This window comes from Bubalus kerabau, chromosome 13 (genome assembly GCF_029407905.1).
Source record: "Bubalus kerabau isolate K-KA32 ecotype Philippines breed swamp buffalo chromosome 13, PCC_UOA_SB_1v2, whole genome shotgun sequence".
In the NCBI taxonomy this organism is placed as follows: Eukaryota; Metazoa; Chordata; class Mammalia; order Artiodactyla; family Bovidae; genus Bubalus; species Bubalus kerabau.
The window spans coordinates 10,299,250-10,326,047 of record NC_073636.1 but is presented as its reverse complement, the minus strand read 5'-3'; the positions used below and the strand labels follow the sequence as shown (position 1 = coordinate 10,326,047).

Here is a 26,798-nt window from a genome sequence, read left to right as displayed (position 1 = left end):
CATTCTTTTTATGGCTGAGTAACATCATGAGAAATGCTGGGATGGAAGAAGCACAAGCTGGAATCAAGATTGCCAGGAGAAATATCAGTAACCTCAGATATGCAGGTGACACCATCCTTATGGTAGAAAGTGAAGAGGAACTAAAAAGCCTCTTGATGAAAGTGAAAGTGGAGAGTGAAAAAGTTGGCTTAAAGCTCAACATTCAGAAACTTAAGATCATGGCATCTGGTCTCATCACTTCATGGGAAATAGATGGGGAAACAGTGGAAACACTGTCAGACTATTTTTTTGGGCTCCAAAATCACTGCAGATAGTGATTGCAGCCATGAAATTAAAAAATGCTTACTCCTTGGAAGGAAAGTTATGTCCAACCTAGACAGCATATTCAAAAGCAGAGACATTACTTTGCCAACAAAGGTCTGTCTAGTCAAGGCTATGGTTTTTCCAGTGGTCATGTATGGATGTGAGAGTTGGATTGTGAAGAAAGCTGAGTGCCGAAGAATTGATGCTTTTGAACTGTGATGTTGGAGAAGACTCTTGAGAGTCCCTTGGACTGCAAGGAGATACAACCAGTCCAATCTAAAGGAGATCAGTCCTCCGTGTTCTTTGGAAGGACTGATGCTAAAGCTGAAACTCCAGTACTTTAGCCACCTCATGTGAAGAGCTGACTCACTAGAAAAGACTCTGATGCTGGGAGGGATTGGGGGCAAGAGGAGAAGGGGACGACAGAAGATGAGATGGATGGATGGCATCACTGACTCGATGCACATGAGTTTGAGTGAACTCCGGGAGTTGGTGATGGACAGGGAGGCCTGGCGTGCTGCAGTTCATGGAGTCACAAAGAGTCGGACAGGACTGAACGACTGAACTGACTGAATACGCCATTGTGTGTATATACATCTCCTTTATTCATTAATCTGTCGATGGACACTTAGGTTGCTTCCACATCCTGGCTATTGTAATTAGTGCTACAATGAACACTGGAGGGCATGTATCCTTTTGAACCATGTTTCTCTCTGGATATGCCCAGGAGTGGGATTCCTGAATCATACAGTAGTTCTGTTTTTAGTGTGTCAAGGAATCTCCACGTTGTTCTTAGTAGTGGTTGTGCCAATCCATATTCCCACCAGCAGTGACGAGGGCCCCCTTTCCTGACATGCTGCCGTCCATGGGGTGCAGAGAGGCGGGCACGACTTAGTAACTAAACAAGAACAATTTCTGCCTACGTTTTGCTCTAAGAATTTTATAGTATCTGGTCTTACATTTAGGTCTTTACTCCATTTTGAGTTTATTTTTGTGTGTTGTGTCAAAAAATGTTCTAATTTCACTTTTTATGGATTTCTGTCCAGTTTTTCTGGCACCATTTATTGAAGAAAATGTCTTTTCTCCATTGTATAGTCTTCTTTCCTCTTGGATTAATTGACCATATGCGTGTGGGTTTGTTTCTGGACTTTGCATGGTGTTCCATTGATCTATATTTCTGCTTTTGTGCCAGTACCACACTGTTTTGAAGATGGTAGCATTGTAGTGTGGTCTAAGGCTAGGGAGCCTGATTCTTCCAGCTGTTTTTCTATTTCAAGATTGTTTTGGCTATTCAGGGTCTTTTGTGCTTCCATGAATAAGATTGCTTGTTCTAATTCTGTGAAAAAATGCCATTGGTAATTTGACAGGGATTTCACTGAATCTGTAGAATGCCTTGAGTAGTATAGTCATTTTGACAATATTGATTCTTCCAGCAGAAGAACATGGTATATCTTTGCATCTGTTTGTATCATCTTTAATTTCTTTCATCAGCATCTTATAGTTTTCACAGTTCAGGTCTCTTGCTACCTTAGGGAGGTTTATTCCTAGGTATTTCATTCTTTTTGATGCAATGGTAAGTGGGATTGTTTCTAATCTTCTATTGTTAGTGTATAGGAATGCAAGAAATTTCTGTGTATTAATTTTGTATCCTGCAACTTTATTGAATTCATTGATGAGCTCTAGTAGTTTTCTCGTAGCATCTTCAGGATTTTCTATGTATAGAATCATGTTATCTGTTTTCAGCAAGTCTTAAAAATCAGGAAACTGCATTTAAGATGTTTTTATCATAGTTAAAACTCAGGGTTTTTTTGCTAGTTTTATTGCATAGTGATTAGAAGAAAGGCCTTTATCTACATGGGTAAGGCACAATAATTTTGGTGTCAAGAAGTGGCTTCAGTAAGCCATTTAAAACTAGGATCTCACTAAATATTTATCCCTAAATTAGTATTTTATATTGGAAAAGACTGAGACACCTTTTATTGACCAATTAAATTCTTTTCCCATGATCACCTCTAACCAACTGGATAGAAGCAAGCTCATATTTTTGGTGTGTGTGTGTGTGTGGGAGAAAGTTGCATTATATTGCCCACCTGAGTTGAGACATATGAATGTTTGTTTCTCCCATGTGAACAAACAATTACAAATAATTCTAACTGTTCTGACATAGCAAATATGGCATTCAGTAGGTAAGGACATTGGGAAAGGGGATCTCCTTTGATATAAGGTAGTTGGGGAAGGCACCTCTAGGAAGTGACATTACAGCTGAGATCTCAAGGATGAGCATGAATTTAGCCAGTTCTGGGAATGGACAAAAGGTCATTGTATTGCCAGTTTTGGGAGCCAGTTTGACAGATGAGACTGGAAAGGCAGATCATGCCACTTCTTGGACTTTTTATTTAAATGCTTTAAATGGCAGACATATCAGTTAGAACAGGCTAGGGTAGGCTTGGGTGATATGGTGCCCAGATGTCAAAACACAATTTCCTTCTTACTCCTGTCACCTTCTCAGTGTAACTTGGCTGAAACTCAACTTCACATCTTCTTCACTCCAGTTCTAGGCTGACAGAGCAGCCTGTCTGAGAAGTTGCTGGTCATTATGGTAGAGGGAAAAAACGAGTGTGAGTCTTCAAGCTTCTGCCTGAAGTGACATATGCTACTTCTGCCCATACATCATTGGCCGAAGCAAGTTATATAAAGTCCAGTTTCAGTGGGGCAAGGAAGAGTTCTCCTCCCCCAGTGAAGGGAAGTGCCTGTTGGTATAATTCTCTATCCCCTTCTAAATCTATATCCTTCTGTGCACCTTACCCAAGAAATAGGGCTACACTCATTTCTGATTTAGTCACAGATCCACTCTCATTCTTACCAGAGAAACAACAGCTTAAAAAGATTTATACCAAGTGTCAGTATTTTGTGTGCAAATGGCAAACTGCCCATTTCTCTAAATTTTATAAAATACTTTTCTCTCATCCTCATGGGTCCTTAGGGGCAGAATTTAAGTCAACTTCAGTAGAAAGGATTTCATATTTCCTACTCAAAGTTTTGTTGTTTCCTCACTAAGCTGTTTCCAACTCTTTGTGACCCCATGAATGAAGCATGCCAGGCTACCCTGTCCTTTACTATCTCGCAGAGTTTACTAAAATTCTTGTCCATTGAGTTGGTGATGTTATCTAATCATCTCATCCTTTGCCACCCTCTTCTCCTTTTGCCTTCAATCTTTCTTTCCCAGCATCAGAGTCTTTCCCAGTGAGTCCTCTCTTCACATCAGGAGGCCAAAGTATTAGAGCTTCTGCTTCAGCATCAGTCCTTCCAATGAATATTCAGGGTTGACTTTCTTTAGGATTGATAGGTTTGATCTTCCAGTCATAAGAAGTTGATGATCTGAGCCACAGTCAGCTCCAGGTCTTGTTTTTGCTGACTGTGTAGAGCTTCTCCATCTTTGACTGCAAAGAATATAATCAATCTGATTTTAGTAGAAAGGATTTCATATTTCCCACTCAAAGGTAAGGACTGTTTATTCATTTGGTGGAGAGTCTTGAGCTGGAGAAAGGGATATTTGCCTACAGTTTCAAATAGAATATAATGCAAATAATTTACCAAGTGCTTTCCCCAATGGCAAAGAAGAATATCTTGGCATTTTAATTCATGTTTAAATTTGGAAGTGAGTTCAGGGAATGCATTAGTATTTCTATCTTTCAAACCAAGGAATGGAAGTATTTGTTTCTTAAAGCCCCACACTGGGCCAGAATCTGGCAAGAACAGTATAAATTAGTATCATTACCCTTTTAGTCCTGAGAACCACCAGCAAAGTTAAGTTGATGTTCAATGACATCTTTTAAAGGTAAAGGGGCAGAAGTGGGGAAGAAAAATAAGTGATGGGCAAAGAGACGAAAAATTGAATGTAGATTAAAACAAACAAACTGTATTTGGCCATGCTAGAATCATGTCAAATCATCTGTCTGCCACTTAAGTATTTGTGTTGGGGTTGCCCACTGTGAGAGAAGACTGTCCTGCCTACAATTTTCTTCTCATCAGACTCATTTATTACTGAAAAAATGTCCCTTTGGTCCAGCAGATTAAAAAACCTGATTCTGCCTTAACTATTAAGCTTCTGGCTTTGTTGGATAAAAGGACCGATCTTCTTTATTCTTCTAGAACAATACACTTGATAGCTCTTCCTCTGTAGGAGATAGAGGGAATTAAACTGGATGGAATACAGATTTCCATTTTCAAAAGAACTTTAAGTTTTTCCCACAGCGGTTCTTGTGGCTCCGTCGCCAGTCTCTGAACGATTTTGTAATTCAGCCATAATTCTGTCAGCAGTGGCTGAGGAGGACAGTGGTTTCAGCTGTCACGTAGCCAGCCTGGCTACGTGACATCAAGGATGCTCAAAAAGAATTCCAGTAGTGCATGATGGGTTCTATAGGATGGACCAATGTTCATGGAGCCATTGGCTTTATCTCAACAATGTCTATCTTCACCTCAGAGGCTGTTGCTAGGGTAATTAACTACTTAGCATTCAGAGAAAAATTATACATTAGGTTTTATGTCTGTTCAAACTTCTGTATAGTTTAATTTTGAAAACACAGCCACACCATTGATCAGTCTTAGTGGGGAAAGTTACAGTTGACTTGCAAGGGCAATTTTAAATACACATATTTGCAACCAGATATCTACTGTTAAATGAACATTTTTTGAGTCATTAACTGCTCACAGCTAAGGAACAAATTTCACAAAACACGGATAATTCTACCTTATCCTCTCAAACAAATTTTATTCATATTCTGCTCTAACAAATATAGCATGAAGGCAACAGTTGTTTAAGTTTCTTAGTGTATGGCATGGATGAAAAGAAATAAACATATTCAGAAGCAGTCCAATACTGAAATGCTGGTTTAACAAAAGAGGCACGTATTATTCTATTTAGCAGTTTATACCAGATCTCAGAAGACTTTTTTTTTTCCCTTGCAAGCAACAGACTACATTTATTTGCATTAAGTAAAAACATATCTTGATCAAGAAAATTACTTTTTTTCTGATTTTCCTTTATATCACAAATGTCAGGGTAAGGCAAATCCTTAATGAATCCTATGATAAAAACCCTATTCCCCAAGAAAATATATTGGACATATTCTGCTAACTTTGTTATTTTTCAAAGCAAAGCTGACATGCACCACATACAGAGAAATGTCATTTCAAATCGAGTGCATCAAGCAGAACCGTATTAATTCACAAAGAGGCTTTTCAGTGTTTCATAGAAAGATGTACAATTAGCTGCGATGACTAATAGGTGACCCAGTATCACAGACTGTGTTTCAGATGCCTCCTTTGTAAGCTTTTGTGAAGGAAGGCTTGTCCATCACTTGAGTAGTTACCAGCTAGAGGACAGACCCTTTGTCTCTCCTACAATGAGTACATTTTTAAATAGAACTATTATGTGGAAAGCCCACCTCCATCCTCTGTATGCAAACAGGACTTAAATAAGGGGCTATTTGCCTCCCACTCTCCTTTCTATAAACCCTTGAGTCACCTAGCCTGGCTAGAGTGTGGTTGGAAACTGACTTCCAGAATTCATGTTCGGGGAATGAATCAGTCTGGCAAATTTTCCATTGCACACTTTGTACGATGACAGCAGCAGTGAGATAAAGGTCTCCTGCGTTGTGGTATCTTCCATGTGGCCCAAAGCTAGATTTTTAACGTTTTACTATTGAAATGAAAATCGCTTCATTGTTTGTTTTAAAGCATAAAATCTTCTAGCCAAACAGCAACTCAAAAGCAGAATGAGGGAAAAAGTGAAAACACAATCTAATCATAAAGTGAAATGTAAACCAATTCGGGAGCAGGGTTGATGGTCTTTACTCCTGACTCAATTTCCTGGATGCAGAGCCCACTTTCTTCTTCTATAATTTTCAGGCAGAGAACTCCTTCCTCTCATTGATACCCGCCAACATTGAAAACTGGATGAATGGCTGTCATTGACATCAAAAGGAACACCAGGACAGACATAATTCTGATCCCTACTGTTCCTGCCAGAGACATTAGATCTTTGTCCGTTAAAAAAAAAGATCCCCATCTTTCTTGCCTCCTCACGTTGTTTTCCACTGTGGCTCATTACTGAGCATGAGTAGCATGCATGCTTGGGAGGCACAGGAAAATGTCTTCCTAGTAGATTGCACTTGTCAAGTACTGGGTTGGCCAAGAAGTGCATTCAGGTTTTCCTGTTACATCATATGGAAAACCCAAATGAACATGGTTGGGCAACCCAACCCTTCACAAGAACGATGGCGACTGTCAACTAAGTCATACAGATGATGTGAAATATAGAAACTGTCTATATTCCTGTGGCATCATTTCCTGGATTAGTTAAAATGAGGCTTTTTCTTGGTTTTCTAGAAAGCAGTGTCTAATGGCAGTAGAGGATATATAAGTTTCGGTATCAAACAGTGGAATTATGGCAGAAGGGAGAACAGGTGTGTTCCAAAATCATGAAGTCACTTAAATGTCACTGCTGGGTTGATGATCCTCAACAACAACAGAGGATGTTAAAACATATTACATAGGTAGAAATACAACTTATTGTTCCAAAAGACCAAATAAGCCATCAAATAAGGCAACAAATTCAGAAAAGCCAAAACAAAATTCATAGGAAGACAAGAAACTGAAATTTTCTTTAGAGGAAGGAGCAAAACTGAAGAACTCCATGGAATATGTAGAAAGCAGAACCCCTGATTATTGTAGAAATGCTCCATGTGATCCATTCCTTTTCTCCCTCTACTAAGAAAAAAATATGCACTTAACTTACAATTCTGAAGCCCTCATAAGGAAGATGGGTTTAAGAAGATGGAGAGAGGGGGACAAATGGAGAAAGCAGCATCAACATATATACACTATTGTGTGTAAATGGACAGCTGAAGGGAAGTACCGCACAGCAAGCTCAGTCTGGCCCTCTGTGATGACCCAGATGCTGGGATGGGAGCAGGGGAGGGAGGCGCCACAGGGAGGGGGTATATGTGTAATTACGGCTGCTTCACGCTATTGTATGGCAGAAACCAACACAACAGTGTAAAAAATTAAAAAGCAAAAACCAGGGAAAAAAAAAAAGATACGCAAGAAATAATGGGAGTTTCCACAGGGATGAGTAGACTGGTCTTAGAGCCGGGGAGGCAGGCTTCTTGCCTGCTGAGGGTTCTATCCTTGTTGGCTCTGGCACAATATTTGTGACAACCTCTGATGTCTTCCCGCACCCTTAATCCCTTGTGCCCACTGTACCAGGGACATCTTGGCTTATTAGTCCCGCTGCTTCCCTTCAATGTGTGCTAGGAGAAGGGACAGCCATCAAATTACTCTTGAACTTGGCGTGAACAAAGCACACCATTTAAATGCAAACCAGGAAGCCAGAACTGCAAGCAAGGCCTCTAATTGCCTCCAAATTCAAACGAGAATCTGCTCTGTGGGTCATCAGTCCTTGGGTAAAAACAAGATGTTCTTTTATGAAAAGCAGATGTATAAAGATTTCAAGGAGAATTTTTTTGATTCTAAATGCAGCAGTCTCCCTCTCAACTAAAAGGCCCAGGAAAGTGCCCTTAGAATTGTGTCACAAGGAATCACTTCTCCCTGAAGGAAAAACACAGTAAAGACTTCCTGAACCAGGTGAGCTCTGCTGAAAGTCAGTGTCAGACAAGAACGCACCTCCGGTCTTGTTACCAAGGAAGAGACCAGGGTCCATCCGCCTTCCTTGTTATGCCTCTGTGGTCTGCTCCGGATTAAACCCTGCCTTCATATTCCTCCTTAGAGCGTCATGGAACAGTGTTGGACCTCGGGAACCCCTGAATAAAAGACCATTTGAAACCAGTCCTCCTGACCTTTTCCCAAGTGATTTCTGAGGGTTTTTGTCCATTTTCTGTCCTGCCTCCTTCCTCTATGGATTCTACTGATACAGGGTTTTATGTTTCCTCAAATGCAGCTTATCAGTCACCTTCCTTCTCTCTCTCTCTCTTTTTTTTTTTTTTTTGGAAGAAACCACTGTACCAACCAGCTTTGTGAAATAACCGAGAAAGCAGACAGGGACCAGAACACACTTGTGCGTTACACGTGCCACTGCGACCCTGGGGCGGAGTCGGGAGAAGAAAAGACAGAAACGACAGGGATAGCGCCTGAAAGTTGCATTCACGTGGGTATCCCACCAAATGAAAGAAAACTTTTTTTTTTTCCTTTTTCTTTTTTTTTTTTTTTTTCCTTTCTGCGGGTAAACAGAACAAAACGCAGCTGGAGAAATGAGAGCAAAGGATTACCCGTCCTTCGGTGGGACGCGCCTCCCCCCACCCCCACCCGTCTGCACAATGCACGTGCGCGCCAGCGTCTTCTTGCACCTCCCCAGGGCCAGGAGCCTGCACACTGAGGACTGTCATTTACTGCCACCTCGTTGTGCCTTTGCTTCATCGTGTGCCCCTGCCGAAGACAAGGAGAAGCCATTTGTTAAAGACGTCATCATAGGTTGAGCAAGCAGTATCTTTTAAATACAGCCATTTAAATGTTTCTCACCCTCCAAACGTGCCTAGAAAGATAGTTTAATTATTAGAGAGCTTGGGGTATCTGAGCTGTTATTGGTAGGATGGAGTATCTTTAAAGACCATATAAATCATTGTTAATAGATGTATACAACATGGACAACTTGCTGATGGGGGAGATTAACTCAAGTCTCCAAAGTATTATTTGAGAAACTGAATCTTGAAGCCATGGGTCCTCTCTTCTTGGCCCTATCACGTGTTCCAGTTTCCAGGGCTCAGCATAGAAACAGTAAAAATGTACATGATGCTGGCTTGCACAAGACATGGATGGTCATCCCACTGCTTTGAGATCGTTCTTATTAAGTAGGCATCTGCTGTGTTCTCCACTTGGGAAAGGACTCTAAGATATCCTGCCTTAGAAGAACCTATAGGGAAATGCATAGATCACAAGTATACTGCCAAGTCTTTGAAAAATGCATTTAACCTACACCACTACCAAGACATAAAACACTCCCATTGCCCCAGAAATTTCTCACTTCAATTATGAACCCTACTCTTTTTTAAAAAATTTATTTCAATTGGAGACTAATTACATATTGTGGTGGTTTTTGCCATACACTGACACGAATCAGCCACAGGTGTACATGTGTCCCCCATGGAGAACCCCCCTCCCACCTCCCTCCCCATCCATCCCTCAGGGTCGGCCCAGTGCATCAGCTTTGAGTGCCCTGTTTCAGGCATCGAACTTGGACTGGTCATCTCTTTCACATATGGTAATATACATGTTTCAATGCTATTCTCTCAAACCATCCCACCCTTGCCTTCTCCCACAGAGTCCAAAACTCTGTTCCTTATATCTGTCTCTTTTGCTGTCTTGCATGGTCGTCATTACTGTCCTTCTAAATTCCATATATATACATTAATATACTGTATTGGTGTTTTTCTTTCTGACTTATTTCACTCTGTATAATAGGCTCCTGTTTCATCCACCTCATTAGAACTGATTCAAATGTGATGAACCCTACTCTTGTTGGAACGAACAATTGATCTGATTTCTGTTACCATAAATTAATCTTGTCAAGGATGAATTGGAGATGATCTCTGAGCTAACTTTCTGTTCTAGTGTCCTATGAATCTTTAAAAAAAATACTCTTTGAGGTGTGTATGTATATGGAAAAGCAGTATAATGCTCATTGTAGATAATATTTAAAATATCCAAAAGTAGACAAGGAATCCTGCATGATCCTTCTATTGATAACTAACTTCTGTAATTAATGTTACACAGTATTTCCTTATATTATTTTTCTCTTTCTACCTATATATAAAACTATTAATTTTAATAATGAAAATTGCAAACATGAAGGAAATTAGACAACGGTAAGTATATCTAGAATATATTTACCATCCAGATTTAGTGTTAATATTTTTCAAATTTCCTTGCAATCTTTATTAAAAAAAAATAAAACAGTATGGATAAATTAAAATATTTACAGATAGTTTTAATTTATCTGTATATTATCTCTTACTTCCCAGAGATTACTGAATCCTGATATTAGTGTGAATCCACAACATGCATGTTTTTATACTTTTACAGACATGTATATACAAACAGACACAATAGGAAGTGGGTAGTGTTATATGGTATATTATAAAACAGACATAAATAATTATTCTTTTAACCATTCATTAATATTGTTACAAATTTGTAATCTATATATATTATGGTTTTCATTTGTGTTCACCATTCTCCTTGGCTTGCAATTGTTTCCTACACCATACTCTTCTCTGGGTTCAATTTTCTTTTTACTGTTGTGCCTCCTTTGGTAGCTTTTAGAGAAAAGGTATGTGAGTAGCAAATCTTTCTTTTTTCTTGAAAATGACAAATGTCATTTTCTTAAATGATACTGAAACTAGTGAAGAACTCTACGTTGACCATTATTTTCATCCATGTTTTGAAGACTTAGAATTATTCAATTATCTTCTGATCTAAATTCTTGATCTTGGGAAATTGCTGTCCTTGCAATACCTATTTATTTGTGGTTAACTCTTTCTCTTTGTTTTAATTTTTCCTCTCTGTTGGTGTTCTGCAGTGCATAAGTGTGAATTTATTTTGTTTTGTTTGTGCCGGATCTTAGTTGCGGCATGCAGGACCTTCCAATTTTGCTGTGGTGTGCGGTATCTTCTACTTGTGGCATGCGGGGTCTTTAGTTGCAGCATACGAACTCATGGTTGCGGCATGTGGGAGGCCTGTGGGATCTAGTTCCCTGACCGGGGATGGAACCTGGGCCCCACTGCATTGGGAGTGCAGAGTCTTAGCCACTGGACCACCAGGAAAGTCCGCGGAATTTATTTTAAACACACCCTTCTTGTAACTTATGATTCTTCTTTTAACTCAAATTTTTTGACTTTCATCAATTCCGATAAATCCTTGGCAGTATCTTTCAAATACTATCAACATCTCCTTTTAGAGCTCTTGTTGATCAAAAAATATCTTAGTTATTCTGTTTCTATTCCTTATATCTCCTCATGTGTCATTTATATTGCTATACATTTACTTGCTTTTTCCAAATTGTTAATTTTTCATAGTTTGCTGCTTTCTTACAGTTTTATGTCTACTTTTTATCTTTTGTCATTTAAATGTATTTATTTTATGAAATCTTCAACATTACCCTCAAGTTCTTGTAGTGCTAATCATCCTGAAATTTTACCCATCAACTCTCATTCATAATAGATAATTTCCTTGTGTGTTTTATAAACTCATCTTTGGAAATTTATTTCTTCAGGAGGAATTCTAAAGGATAGTTTTACATTACATTTCCATTTGCTAACTCTCCCAGGGGGTCACACTGGTCTATAATCAAGTATAAATTAATTTCTTGGTTTGTATATTACTGTATGACTTTAGATGGCATAAACTTGTGCTTCAAACACATGGTGTGTATATGTCTTCTGCTTACCATGGGAGCCTTTTCTTTCCTCATGAAGCACCCTAAGCCAGCTCAAGTCTCCTTGTTAATATCTTGAGCTGGGAATCCCAGATATATTTATGTAGAGGTGTCAATTTCAGCTCTTTACCTTGAGTGGCCCAAGGTCCAGGTGGGCATTAAAACCTAAATTTCTTGCCTTAGAGTCTATATCTGCACCAACATCCAAACTGTAGTTCTGGGGGCAGCTCTATCTTCAGGTCACCAGATTATTGCTTTGGCCTCAAATTCCTCTTCATTTTTGACAGCTTTCATTTTAACTTTGTATTTAAAAAATATTTTTGTTACAGCTTATCTCAGCCCTGGGATTTCTTTGGAAGGAATGATGATGCTAAAGCTGAAACTCCAGTACTTTGGCCACCTCATGTGAAGAGTTGACTCATTGGAAAAGACTCTGATGCTGGGAGGGATTGGAGGCAGGAGGAGAAGGGGATGACAGAGGACGAGTTGGCTGGATAGCATCACTGACTCGATGGACGTGAGTCTGAGTGAACTCTGGGAGTTGGTGATGGACAGGGAGGCCTGGCATGCTGCGATTCATGGGGTCACAAAGAGTCGGACACGACTGAGTGACTGAACTGAACTGAACTGATCTCTCATTTCTAAGCATTTGTATTGAGAGGGTTTTTTTCCCCCACCTTTTCAGTCACCTATTGCTACAAAACAAGCCACGCCAAAACATAGTGGCCCCCAAACTCACAATTTATTATTTCTAATGATTCTATAAATTGGCTTGGGCTTAGGTGGGCAGTTCATCTACTCTAGGTGGCATCCACTGGGGTCTGAACACCCAAAATGCCCTCTCACTTTCTAAAGTCTCTCTCCATGTGGCCGTCCCCATTCTATACCACAGCTTGAGCTTCATAGAGGGTGGCTGGATTCCAAGAGCAAGCATTCTGAGAGCATAAAAAGTTACCAGGTCTCTTAAAGCCTACCATGGAAGCCACACTTGGCCTGCCATGTTATTCCAGAAACAGAAGTTCAGGTTCCATAAGCATCTTTTGCTGTGGTGGTGGTTTAGTCGCTAAGTCATGTCCAACTTTCTTGTGATATCATGGACTACAGCCCGCCAGTCTCCTCTGTCCATTGGATTCCCCAGGCAGGACTACTGGAGTGGGTTGCCAGTTCCTTCTCCAGGGGATCTTCCCTACCCAGAGAAGATGAACCCAGGTCTCCTGCATTGGCAGGTGGAGTCTTTACCACTGAGCCACCTGGTAAGCCTATAACCATATTTACATGCCCTCAAATGCTTGGGGCTGGTGCACTGGGATGACCCAGAGGGATGGTGTGGGGAGGGAGGAGGGAGGAGGGTTCGGGATGGGGAACACATGTATTCCTGTGGTGGATTCATTTTGATATTTGGCAAAACTAATACAATTATGTAAAATTTAAAAATAAAATAAAATTTAAAAAAAATAATAAAAAATAAAAATCACTTATTTGAAAAGAAAAAAAATAAAAATTATTTTTACATTTGCACAGCACTCTATTGATTCATTGAACTGTTCCTCTGTGGTCATTTATGATATCCCTGATTTTTAAACAAATTATACAGCACTAAATTTTCTTGTATTATGTCTTTGAACTCTAATTCTAATCCCATTTCACTGTATTTCGTTAATTTTCTTGGAGGTATGATGCACAGAACTAAAGGTTCTTCCTGCTGAACCACCAATAAATAACCTCTACAAACCCAGCTATGTAAATGATGATGAAGTTCCTTAGGTCATACTGTTTGCTGTGACAACTATGTTCAGAAAGGCACTATTTTTTCAGGGAACAGTACTGTGTCAAAGAATTTTGTTCTGGAGGTATCTGAACTTCCATGATCAACTGAGTGACCCTGTGCGAGTCATTTCTTCCTGGAGTTGAAGGACTGCTCTGAAGAGATAAGGGGGAGGAGTTGGGATACATACTTTTGCAACAAAGTTAAACTAATTTTGAACTTTAAGTTTTGACAACTTATTCACTTGGGTAAAGGTATGTTCAGTTCAGTTCAGTCGCTCAGTCATGTCCGACTCTTTGCGAAAGGTATGTAGGTAGATTCATGTTTATGACCAAGGGAAATATTTTGATATTAACCAAGGAAAACATATTTATTTTGGTATTTCATCTAGATATTGATCATACAGAAAAATAATACTGTCTGTAAGAAAAAAAATCTAGACAAGAAGTCTGTAGTGTGTTGGCAGTGAAAGGGAAGAAGGTAAGGCGGTATTGAGGAACTTGCATTTAAATTGTCCAGGTTTAGTCTCACTTCACTACTTTTTAATGGAAACTTCTCTACCATATCATTTCTGCAGCTTAGGATAATTTTAAATACATGAATAAGGTTTAAAAAAAGAAGAAATGTTTGTAAGACCATGTTTGTATGAGTTTACATTTTTTTTTATCAGTCCTATGCTGTATATGTATTGCATAAATACTATTATAATTTAGTTTTAAAGAAAGTTTAAAATCATGATGGGAAAACAGCTGCCTGCTTTCACATATTCTCAAACTTTAGTCTGCCACCATGCTGGAGCTTGATTCTGGTGCAACTTGGACTTCTGGAAGAGTACAGAAGCCTATGGAGAAGATGCTGGGAGGTGTGAATAAAAACTTTTGCCTGCCATATTCCACCACCCTGACACTGAGCCCTGAGGGGACTTATGATGGGAAAGAACAGGGAAAGTTCTTTCTGAATAGAAATAGATAAGGTGCATATCAAAGGAATAATTTCAATGAGCCCAGATTCTCACATCTTCCCATATGTAGAAAAGTGCTAAATTCATTACCTTGAGATGTCTGGTTTTCCTTAATTAATGGCAATCTTTTAATGTTTCAACTACCTGGTTTTTGTTGCAAATATCCTGGCTCTTCCCTTGCCTCTTCAAAGCAACACCTCAGAGCTATCTGAGAGGTTGCCTCCTGGTCTTGAAGTCCTCAGAGAGTTCACTGAATAAAACATAATTTTCAACTTTAAGGTTGTGCTTTTTTTTTTTTTTCCCAGTTGACAGTTTTGGGAACCAAATGAAGAAGCCCAGAGCAGAGTTCCTCACCTGAACTCTACCAGGCATCTCTTGGGCCAGAACACCTCCTTCGGGAGTCCAGATGACTTTTGGTGAGTCACTCCTGGTTTTCAGATCTCCTATTATTGGTTAATGATGCTAAATTTTATGCAGTGGTATTAAGCTCCTTTTTGGAGGAGTCAGTGGTCCTTGAAACTTAGTTTCAAGAAGAGGTACCTGGGGTTATCCTCAGCGAAGGCACTGGCAAGATTTTGTTCAGTTTAGACACTCCGGGGTTTTATTCTCAGTTGAAAGTCTGGGAAGATTTTGCTCAGTTGCAAGAACACTGAGTAGGGTTGGATTGCCTACGTTTTTCCTTGAATTGCCTACTGTAATAGAATCTGTCAGAATAAACCCAAAATCTCACGAGAGTTTTGAGCTCTGAAGAAGGCGACATCTCTTGGCTGGCAATGGCTTTCTCGGACAACTGAGAAACTTACAGGAGTGGTGGAGGCAAAGACATCATGCCATGTAGCTGTCTCTATAGGAAAATCCATTCATTTTAATTAAAGCTTGCTCTGCTGGGGACATGAGCGCCCATGGTAGTCTTATACTGCCAGAGGGAAAACCTGAGACATGGTAAGAGGAGCTGAAACTACTCTGGGGCAAACCCTGGGAATTAAGGTCACAAGCGGTACACTGGCCCATCACCTGATTATCACTTGTAATTCTATTTTGACAAACCAACCTCTGAATGCAGAATAAAGCTTTCAAAACTAAAAGGAATGACAGATTGCCAGCCTCCAACTAATACCCCAGACAGGTCTATGTTCCTACAGTATTTACTTAATTGGGAATTAGAGAAAGTCTCATCCTGATAATAGCTAATAATGGGGTTCTTTTATTGTGTACACAGTTTTAAAAATAGACTGCTTGATTAAAAAACAAAAATCCTTTCAAAATTCTGACCTTAAAGAAACAAAAGCCCCTCCAGGGATAGTTTGCATTTCTTTTTATCTGTCTTTGAAATGTAATGTTCTACCTGATCATCTGTGTGTGTGTGTGTGTTGAGAACTTGGTCTCCTCCATCCAAAATGTATGGTGTACATATGTCAGCCAATTGAATAGACAGGTTCTGAGCAGTTGTCTGGCCATGCCAACTCTCAGGGGCTTTTTGCCATTTCAACCTTCATTGTGTTAGCCTGCACAATGCAGGCCTTTCTTAAATTACTTTGAGGAGTAACCTTGCTGAATCTTGTTTAGGTAGCATCTTTGCACTCTCTTCTGAGGAAGGCTTTTGCCTTATTGTTTAATCACTATTAAGATATATCTCATTAATGGCCAGTTGATGGATCTTTAAATGGGACTTAGGAATTGGTAAACATTTAGAGCTCTCTCATTATAAAAAGCTGTTTTATTGGTACTTATTAAAAAAAAAGAAATTAAAGGGTGAAAAATACATATCGAATGGTTGACCTAGGCATACCATTAGTTTAAAACAATTAAGAAAAACCAGCTTGTGACTTTTGGTTAATCATATTGTGGGGTAGACTTGTTTCACTGGGGAATGCTTCCCCTGGTTGGTATTATAAGACAGGGCATATAGATCTCAGCCTCAGGAAATAGTGATTAAACATACCAAAGGAAACCAGTAGGAGTACCTGGGCTTTACCATATAAAGTTAAAACTGGGAGGTAATATTCAAGGGCTAATAGTAATAAAATTAGTGATTTTGCTTTGGGTTTAACTTGTGCACTCAGAAAGAGGGCCTTGTTGAATACCTTATGCAAGCTTTTGAAGACATGGTAAGTTAAACTCTAAAGTCCTAGAACTTAGAACATATTCTCTCTGAAAGGCAAATTAAATAAGATATGGTTCGGCAAATCAATTTTTAAATATCATTTAGGTGACAGACCAGTTCTTTGGAGAATTAAAAGCAACTGTCTTTGCCTTGCTAATTTCTACAAATTGGAAATGTAAGTACAGCCCACTATGACCTGAGACTGAGTCTAATTAGCTCAACCAAGTAGAACCTGAAACCAAGGGGAAAAAGTGCAAAAGTGGCCCTTTTATTTTTTTATTTATTTTTATTTTTTTAATTTAATTTTATTTTTAAACTTTACATAATTGTATTAGTTTTGCCAAATATCAAAATGAATCTGCCACAGGTATACATGTGTTCCCCATTCCTGAACCCTCCTCCCCCCTCCCTCCCCATACCATCCCTCTGGGTCATCCCAGTGCACCAGCCCCAAGCATCCAGTATCGTGCATCGAACCTGGACTGGCAATTCGTTTCATACATGATATTTTACATGTTTCAATGCCATTCTCCCAAATCTTCCCACCCTCTCCCTCTCCCACAGAGTCCATAAGACTGTTCTATACATCAGGGTCTCTTTTGCTGTCTCATACACAGGGTTATTGTTACCATCTTTCTAAATTCCATATATATGCGTTAGTGTACTGTATTGGTGTTTTTCTTTGTGGCTTACTTCACTCTGTATAATAGGCTCCAGTTTCATCCACCTCATTAGAACCGATTCAAATGTATTCTTTTTAATGGCTGAGTAATACTCCATTGTGTATATGTACCACTGCTTTCTTATCCATTCATCTGCTGATGGACATCTAGGTTGCTTCCATGTCCTGGCTATTATAAACAGTGCTGCGATGAACATTGGCGTACACGTGTCTCTTTCCCTTCTGGTTTCCTCAAGTGTATGCCCAGCAGTGGCCCTTTCAAACTCAAATTGTCACTGGATGCAAGTTCCTGTGCCTGATGCACAGTGAGGCCAAACAAACCAGAACAAGAGAGTTTGGAGCAAAGAGGCGTTTATTGCAGGGCCAAGTAAGGTGAACGGGTGGCTGGTACCACCCTGAACTCCCAGTCTGGTGGGAGAAGGGTTTACTAGGCAAAGTTTGGGCTAAGGGCTACAGGGTTTGTGACTTTCTTCTGATTGATTGGTGGTGAGGTAAAGGGTGGTGCCCAAGGAGTCTTGTGCTCAGCCTGCAGTGGGGGCCTTAGTTCCTGCAGCAGACTGCAAACATTTTGTTGTTACGGATGCTCCTTGAGGAGCAACCATGGCCCACTTTATCGCTGCACTTTTGGTTCTTGACTGCTCCTCCTCTGCTTCTTCATTCCCTGGTAAGCAACTGTTTGAATCTGCTCTTTGGAACTCAGGGAAGAGTCAAGAAGGCTGAAGGAAGCTTATTTCTTACAAACAAGAAGGGGACAGGGAAAGGATTTGTACCCAAAGGGCCCTATAAGGTCCTGCTTAGTTTCAAAACTGCTGGAAAGGGTCTCTTGGCCAAAATTCACTTCATAGCCTCCTTAATCAAGAACAAATGCCAATCTTAAAGTCTTTTCCATGACTGCTGCTAAGTTGCTTCAGTCGTGTCCGACTCTGTGCGACCCCATAGACGGCAGCCCACAAGGCTCCCGTCCCTGGGATTCTCCAGGCAAGAACACTGGAGTGGGTTGCCATTTCCTTCTCCAATGCATGAAAGTGAAAAGTGAAAGTGAAGTCGCTCAGTCATGTCCAACTCTTAGCGACCCCATGGACTGCAGCCCACCAGGCTCCTCCGTCCATGGGATTTTCCAGGCAAAAGTACTGGAGTGGGTCGCCAGTGCCTTCTCCACTTTTCCATGATTAGTGAAGCCTTATTCATCTGAGCATGCAACTTTAATGTATTTCAACTGTTATTTATAAAGTAGTAAGTGTACATTGTGAGAGTTGGACTGTGAAGAAAGCTGAGCACTGAAGAATTGATGCTTTTGAACTGTGGTATTGGAGAAGACTCTTGAGAATCCCTTGGGCTGCAAGGAGATCCAACCAGTCCATTCTAAAGGAGATCAGTCCTGGGTGTTCTTTGGAAGGACTGATGCTAAAGCTGAAACTCCAGTACTTTGGCCACCTCATGCGAAGAGTTGACTCATTGGAAAAGACTGATGCTGGGAGGGATTGGGGGCAGGAAGAGAAGGGGACAACAGAGGATGAGATGGCTGGATGGCATCACTGACTCGATGGACGTGAGTCTGGGTGAACTTCGGGAGTTGGTGATGGACAGGGAGGCCTGGCGTGCTGCGATTCATGGGTTTGCAAAGAGTCAGACATGACTGAGCAACTGAATGAAATGTACATTGTAATATCTGATTCATAACCAAGTTTTTAAACTGAAGCTATGAGAGCCCTAGTTTTCTCTCTGTACACATTACACATATGAGACATCTCTACCTCTGGAAAATATTATCAAAATTAAACTTATAAAAGAGCTCTGTTTAATTTAAGTGCTTATGAACTAAATATTTCTAAATATGAAAAAGCAGGCTAGAATGAATTTTAGGTTCAAACAATCTAGAAAGTATTCAGTATTAAATTAACATCTAGCATCAAGCTTAAGATTGCTGGTTTAATCAATAAAGACTTGTCTTTTATTTTACCTAGGTTTAATGCAGGTCAATACATTTATTTCTGTTACAGAGTTTGTCAACAATAAAAATTAACTTGGTATGATGAAATTCTTATAAATACACTATAAAGGAGACAAGATAAGCTTTGGGGGTAAACTCTAGAAATAATTATGCTTTAGGAATGTCTGCTTGAAAATAATCTCTCCATATGACTTGGTAAGTTGAAGAATTGTGCTAAATTAAGTTAAACAGTAGAAGCTTATTGAAGAGCTAGGTCATTCCCAAATAAGATACTGAAACATTCTCTTCCCTTTACAGAGAAGCTAAAGATATTTAGAACTATTCATATATATGTTTGGTGCCACACAGATATTTTTATAAGAAAGCACATGTTTTTAGAAATTATTATTGATATTTGTTTGCCATGCCAAACAGAACACTAAGGTTGTTCATAATTGCTTACTTGGAAAGTAAGATGTGTGTTGTGAACAAAAGAAGGTATGAAAGATGGAATTGTGTTTTTTTAAGGGAAAAGAAAATAATTTTGTCCCAAAGTTGGTTCTTTCTAGATGGGGAAAAAATAGGGGACAAAATAATAAGCATACAGAAAGTTGGTGGAAAATAAGCCTGAGAAATGAGTTTTGTGCATGGTCAGGACTGGTTGAATTTAGATTGAATTTAGTAAGGTAGATGGATTTTGTTGTTAAAAGTAAGCTGGTGTAAGACTGGAGTTTCATTTTCTCTCTGTTAGGAGGATAAAGTTTTCTTGGAGTGTGGCATTGGTAACAGATTGTGTGAGTTTCTGTGCCTTTAAGTGATCTGTTTTTACTTTTGAAATCTTTTGTCAACTTTGGTTACGTGTTCACTGTGGTCCTATTTGACCAAGTGTTTTAAAACTTTTTTTGTTATTTTTGACAAACTTCCTATCAAGTTTTAATTAACATCTCCAGCTAACTTTAAAAGGCTTCAGAGGACCCCTATGGCATCTCAGAGAAGAATATCAGACTAATTAGGCTTATGGTATGTTAAATTACTTGAGAAACGTTGTCACCTGATTAGAGACGAACCTTAGGTTATATTTTGTGGATAAATGTCATTAATACATATATCCTAAAATATATATGAATTCCTAAAAATCTGATATGCCCTGGTATAATATTGATCATAAATTCTAGTTTTTAATCTTAAAATCTTATATGTCACAGCAATATCCAAGTTTCTTGTCAATTGCATTATTTTTTTTTTTTTAAGAATTCTGTAATCATATTTTTATTGGAAATATCAATATTAGCTCATAAATTTAAAAATATATTTTCTGCCTCTGACCACTGAAAATTCCAATAACAATGATCACTTGCAATACTGAGAATGTGGTCTCTAAATATCATCCTCATTACCAGAAAAAATAAAGCAACAAACAACACTAAAGAGGATTCTTGGAGGAATGAATAAGGTTTGCAGAGAAAAAAAGGAAGAAGAGAGAGAGGAGGGAGAACGAAGGCAGTAAGGAAGAGAGAGAGAGGGAAGGAGAAAGAGAAGGAAAGAAGAAAGAAAGGGAGAGTGAGAAAGAGAGGGGGAGGGAGGGAGGCAGAAGGGTAAGGAGGGAAGAAAGAAAATATACAACATGACCCTGGGGCATTCTGTTGTGCTAGAGAATAATGAAGTGTTTTATTTTTTATTTATTTATTTATTTATTTATTTATTTATTTATTTTTTAAATTTTATTTTATTTTTAAACTTTACATAACTGTATTAGATTTGCCAAATATCAAAATGAATCCGCCACAGGTATACATGTGTTTTTGATCTTTAACCAAGCCTTTTTAAGTCTTGCTACTTAAAGCCAATCATTGTTTTACTTTGATGCTTCTATAAAAATGAAGGTCTTCAAGAAAATTCATAGAAAGGATTTTTGACAAATAGAAGTTTCTGATCACTTTTAGATCATATCACTGAGCTGGGTAAGAAGTTACAAAACTCTAATGGAAAACCTGAAGATTTCACCCAGATCATCAGGAATTAATTAACTGATAAATATAATTTGTGATATTATGACTTTTTGGGAAATATACTCTTAATTTTTGTTTTCTTAAAAAAAAAAACAAAACATGCTTTTATGCTATGGCCCTCAACAAGTTGACAAAGTACACTTCTGTAAACGAACATGAAACATCTTTTTCTCTCTACCTGATCGTTCTAGGGTTTGGCTTCTCCAGTTAGATCTTCTGTGGACTTGATGATTTACTGCAACCAGATTACAACTATTTATACTAATCATTGTTTTAATTTGTTCTCCTTTGTTTCCAAATGGTTTATGCTTTGTATCTATCTCTGCTGTACTATGACTTCATTAATGTTACTAGCTGTATTGCCTATTGTCTAATTTATAAGATTGCCTCTTGTATTACCCTGTGTGTAACCAGGTGTCCAACAAAATCAGTGATGGCTAAAAGTCTTGAGTTAATCCACCATATACACATAACTCTACATAAAATAATTGTAATAGTGCAACTCTAGATATGGGAAGAGCCACAGGGGAAAACATTTCCTGGATCATAATAGACTAGTAATGCAAGCAATCCAGAGAATTTCAATTATCATCAACAGGACCTAATCCAAAAAAATAACACATTGAGTGACCTATCAACAGAATATCTGTCTGGTCTAGGAATGAGCACTGTGCCACAAAATTGGTCATGAAATGTCTCCGAAGGCTGGTCAGATTTTGACCAAGGGGAAGCACTGTGAAGGAAAAATGTTGCCTGCCATACACTGTGACTCCACAGTGAGCCCTCAGGGTGGAGACAGACAGGCTGCCTCGTGCCAAGCCCTCAGCCATTGTAGCCTCCCCCAGCAGCGCACCGAGGGGAAGGTGGGGAAGAACAGGATAGCGGCCCTAGATAGCTAGGTGCTTAGCAAAGGAGTGATTTTAATGAGCCCAGACTCTTGCATCTTCCCATATACAGAAAAGCACTAAATTCATTAATTCGAGGTATCTGGTTTTCCTTAATTATCAGTAATCTTTTGGTATTGTGGCTACCTGATCTTTGTTGCAAAACTCCTATAAATCCTGGTTGCTCCCTTACCTCTTTGGAGCAGCCCTTCAGAGCTACTCTGGGCTTGAAGTCCACAGAGAGTCATTGAGTGAGACATAATTCTCAACTTTTGGGTTGTGTCTTTTTTCTTCAGTTGACAGAGGCAAGGACGTCAACACATCTGTGTGTGGCTCCAGGTAACACACAGTTCACTTATCCCATATGATTTTTTCACAGCTAAGTATTTTAAGCCAGGAATCAGAATAGCAAACCTGGTTTCTTTCCTTTAATTCTTCTCACCAGCCCTCAAGGTACAAAAATGGGTAACAGACCACTCAGTATTCTAGATACACTTTAGTCTTGGCTGAGTGATTTAGAATGTTGGTCTAGAAAATCTCCTAAACATCATCTGGTCCCATTTATTTTCCTGTGGTGTGTCCTGGGGCTCATTCAACTCAACAAACCTTTGTACGGATGCGAAGGTCCACGGATAGTGGGGTAAGAGGACAAAACATAAGGCAGGCTTCTCTCAGCCCAAACACGCTCAAATGCCTTTTACGTTCTCCAGGGCAAAGATTTAGTGTTATGCTTAAAAACAGATATACTAAACAACTCAGCAGGTAGCTTCTGGAAAAGCAATACTTCAGAATCAGCTTGGGGTTGCTGCAATAATTTGTTCACTCCAGGAAGCCAGGGGGTGAGCTAGATGGAAAAATTGTTTTCTTGTCAAAGCTCAGAAAACCAGGGTGCTGCACAATCTGGAGATGCTGTAGCTTATCTTTTTCTTTTAAAGATGGTGAGCTTCTAGGGCTAATCCTAGCTCCTTATAATATGTTATTTGGCATAAAGATTTTAAAAGCTTAGCCTGAGCCGTGCTGTGGGACTTGATAGAACTAAGGGAAATCCAACATGCCTTTTACAAACAGTTCCTATGGCTGGCCCATTTAATCAATTGGAAATCTCACCACGGAGGCAACTTACCTTAGTTAATCTTCTTGCTGACTCTCTGTTGGGTCATTTACACTCTCAACCTGACAATTCATGTCAACTGTAACCAGAAGGGAAAACAAAAAGGTTAAATGTTTGTTAAACCCAAGTCTCTTAAATATATTACAATGGCCTGTGAATCGCTACATTTCAGACTTCCTATCTTATACCTCTTTTCAATTTGTTTTCATTCATTCATTCAAGATTTGGGGACCACTCTTGTAGATTTTTACTGGTCGGGGGATGGGGAGGGCAGAATTGCCCTTTTCTAAACTGTAGGAGCTGTTTTCATTTCATACCAGGTTTGGGGGTTGATATTTTGTGTGTATGTATTACACTCCTTAGGTAAATGCAAAGGCTTTAATACATGTCTAAGAAAATAAAGGGAAAATAAAGCCAACCAGATCATGCACAGAGAGGTGAGTGGCTCCCTCTGAAACAGCAATGCTAGTAGGCCTGCTTGGTTTGCCAGGTTCTCAGTTTTGAAATTCCAAACCGGCCCTGAAAACTTGCCAATGCGTGCAGTGGACACCATGAAACGGAAAAGCAAAACATCTAACCAGATCACACAGCAATGATAGAACACGTGCATTTACTTTGCTGTGTGTATTAGTCTATGTAAGTATTTGCATACAAATAGCACACATAATTAATGTCTTTGTCCAGAAGGAGCCCAGAACATGCACAGCAGACACTCTGAAAATTTTCAAGGGTCAGTAGGTTTAATTAGATTGGTATTGCTAAAGCATCAAAGCCCATATTATATACCAAGAGACTTAATATACAGATGAACAATGGCCAGACCATATTTGGCAGTGGAATTCTGACTTCAAAACTCTGCAGCAAGCAGCTCAGAACTTGGTCAGTGACTGCCAGCTTCCCTGTGGTTTGCTCCATGCTCCTAACACAGGGCCAACTGGGGAAAACCAAATGTTCTCAAACCAACCAGGCACTTCTGGTTAACCCATCTGGCTTCCCCTTGCCAACAACCTCCTGTCAAGGGTCTTTGAAATCTTCCCTTTTGTTAGATAGAAGTTCCCCACTTCCCTCCTGCCTTTGAGTTGGCCAAACGTAAGCGATAAGAGCTGACACCCATGCTCTGTTTGTTCTCATTTGGGTAATCTTCATTTGTTTGAACAAAATCAATTATCCACATCTCTTTTTCTTGAACACAAAAACCTGATTCAGGTAAAACAGTGGCAGGTGCTGGATTTCCCATTCCAAAGAGACTTGAAAGAGGGAATGGCTGGTTGGCAGCCCACCCAACTCTCAAGAAGGAAGGTTTTAAAAGCAGGTCTCTCTGTTTCTGCTGCAAACACTCCTTGGTTTCTCACCATGTGTGAGCCCACTCTTTACCCCAGGTGTAAACTGGCCAGATACAGCAAGGGTACCCATAAAAATGAACAATGTGTACACTTTCCATCCTGGCCCACAGAGTTATTGTAAGGTTGGCCATCTCAGTGTGGACTGTACAGAATAAAATATAGGAGAGTGTTCCTTATCTGTTCCTTCCTCCAACTCAAGGGTCCCTAGTTCTAAAATCTATTAATAAGTGTTAATAGGAAAAGCATCTGATGAGCAATGTTAACTATGTTTTTTTTATAGCTGAGACTTTGTGCTCAGTAAACTCTATAGTGAGGACTGAACCTTAGTATTTAACACATTTATGCCCCTTTTATTTAGTGAGAATTGCATGACCTCGGTATTTTTCAGAACATGATTTTAACTAGAGACCCAGTTAAAAATCATGTTTATAGTGCCACAACCTGGCTGGGAGGGTTTTACTCGGCTGAGTACGACTAACCTGGAGTGACTTTTAATGGATGAAATCTGGGGTTTAAAAATATTATTTTCCTAGATAACACATGTGCATGCTCAGTCGCTTCAGTCGTGTCCGACTCTTTGCGGCCCTATGGACTGTAGTCTGCCAGGCTTCTCTGTCCCTGGGATCCTCCAGATAAGAATGCTGGAGTGGGCTGCCACACCCTCCTCCAGGGAAGGGTCAAAAAAATAATCAGCTTGCACTGAGTCAAAGATAGGTTCAAAGATGTTTTGTAGAACATGGGGAATACAGCCAATATTTTGTAATAACTATGAATGGAAAGTAACCCTTAAAATTGGATAATTAAAAAAAATTAAATTAAAAATCAGTTGTTGCAAAAGAGCTTATAATTAAGGGAGTCAACGAAGGTGAGGGCATGCCTATAGCAGGGTGGAACGCATGGTATAGGAAACTGTTTAAAATTACCAAGTAACTTCTAACAGTGGCTGAAATTTTCTCAAGGTCATTATCAACCCAAACTGCAAGATTTTATATATACATTTTGAAAACTGACCAACAATTCTGGCTCTCCTAAGCTCTGTGGGCAAATGGAATTGAATATTTAGAAATCACGTGCGCCTAAATAGCTGTTTTTTCTAATGCAAATGATGATCTCTCAGAGGGTTTCCAGTGTCATTGTGCGGGGGCAAGGTGATAATATTCCTGTCTTTATTTTTTTTATTATTTTTTTATTTTAATTTTATTTTATTTTTAAACTTTACATAACTGTATTAGTTTTGCCAAATATCAAAATGAATCCGCCACAGGTATACATGTGTTCCCCACCCTGAGCCCTCCTCCCTCTTCCCTCCCCATTCCATCCCTCTGGGTCGCCCCAGTGCACCAGCCCCAAGCATCCAGTATCGTGCATCGAACCTGGACTGGCAACTCATTTCATACATGATATTTTACATGTTTCAATGCCATTCTCCCAAATCTTCCCACCCTCTCCCTCTCCCACAGAGTCCATAAGACTGTTCTATACATCAGTGTCTCTTTTGCTGTCTCGTACACAGGGTTATTGTTACCATCTTTCTAAATTCCATATATATGCGTTAGTATACTGTATTGGTGTTTTTCTTTCTGGCTTACTTCACTCTGTATAATAGGCTCCAGTTTCATCCACCTCATTATTCCTGTCTTTAGATGCCTTCAAAATGAGACAATGACCAAAGAAAGGTTTTTGGAAATTGATAAAGTGCTTTTAAAGACTCACTATGTTTCTGGCCAAGCCATGTGATGTGATACAGTGAGGTGGAGTCATGAAATTTTAAGAATAGCCCAGATTCAAGCCAGGCCTCCTCTAAATGCTGAGTAGTTCCATAGAGTTCACCAGCTGGACTTCAGTTCAATCTAGCCTTGGCATGACCCACTCTTCCCTTGGTGCCATGAAGTAAGAGTAAACTGAGGCACGTGCTTTTTTTTTTTTTTTTTTTTTTTGCTATTTGTTTAAAAAAAGGGCTGTCAATTTTGCCAATTCCCAGTAGAAAGCGGTTTTTGAACTTTAGCCTGTTCAAACTGAACATGCTGATTCATAGACCAGCTCCTTTAATCCTAGAGTACACAGAGAAAATGCGCCAGGTTTGCGGTTTCGGTGACTCGAATAGCTCAGAAACTTACCATCAGGACTGGTGGAGCTCTCTCTGTCACCAGAGCCTTCGCTCTTCACGGGAACTCGCGGTGTGTTTCCGCCTTGATCTGAAGAAGACGACAGTCCTTGATTAATAGAGAATTGGAATGTCCTGACTGCCAATTGTTCT

The 26,798-nt window shown here is 39.5% G+C and overlaps 1 protein-coding gene across 1 annotated transcript in view; it reads right to left on the bottom strand.

The window, feature by feature from the left end:
* Positions 1 to 8,524: 8,524 nt before the first annotated feature.
* Positions 8,525 to 26,798, bottom strand: part of LOC129625309 (ADP-ribose glycohydrolase MACROD2-like) — a 221,215-nt gene continuing 202,941 nt past the window's right edge. The window contains exons 9-11 of the mRNA XM_055543450.1: positions 26,659 to 26,736; positions 23,211 to 23,277; positions 8,525 to 8,748 (exon numbers count right to left, since the gene is read on the bottom strand). Of these exons, the coding sequence (XP_055399425.1) occupies positions 23,216 to 23,277; positions 26,659 to 26,736 (140 nt within the window). The 3' untranslated portion in view covers positions 8,525 to 8,748; positions 23,211 to 23,215. The remainder of the gene's footprint in view (positions 8,749 to 23,210; positions 23,278 to 26,658; positions 26,737 to 26,798) is intronic.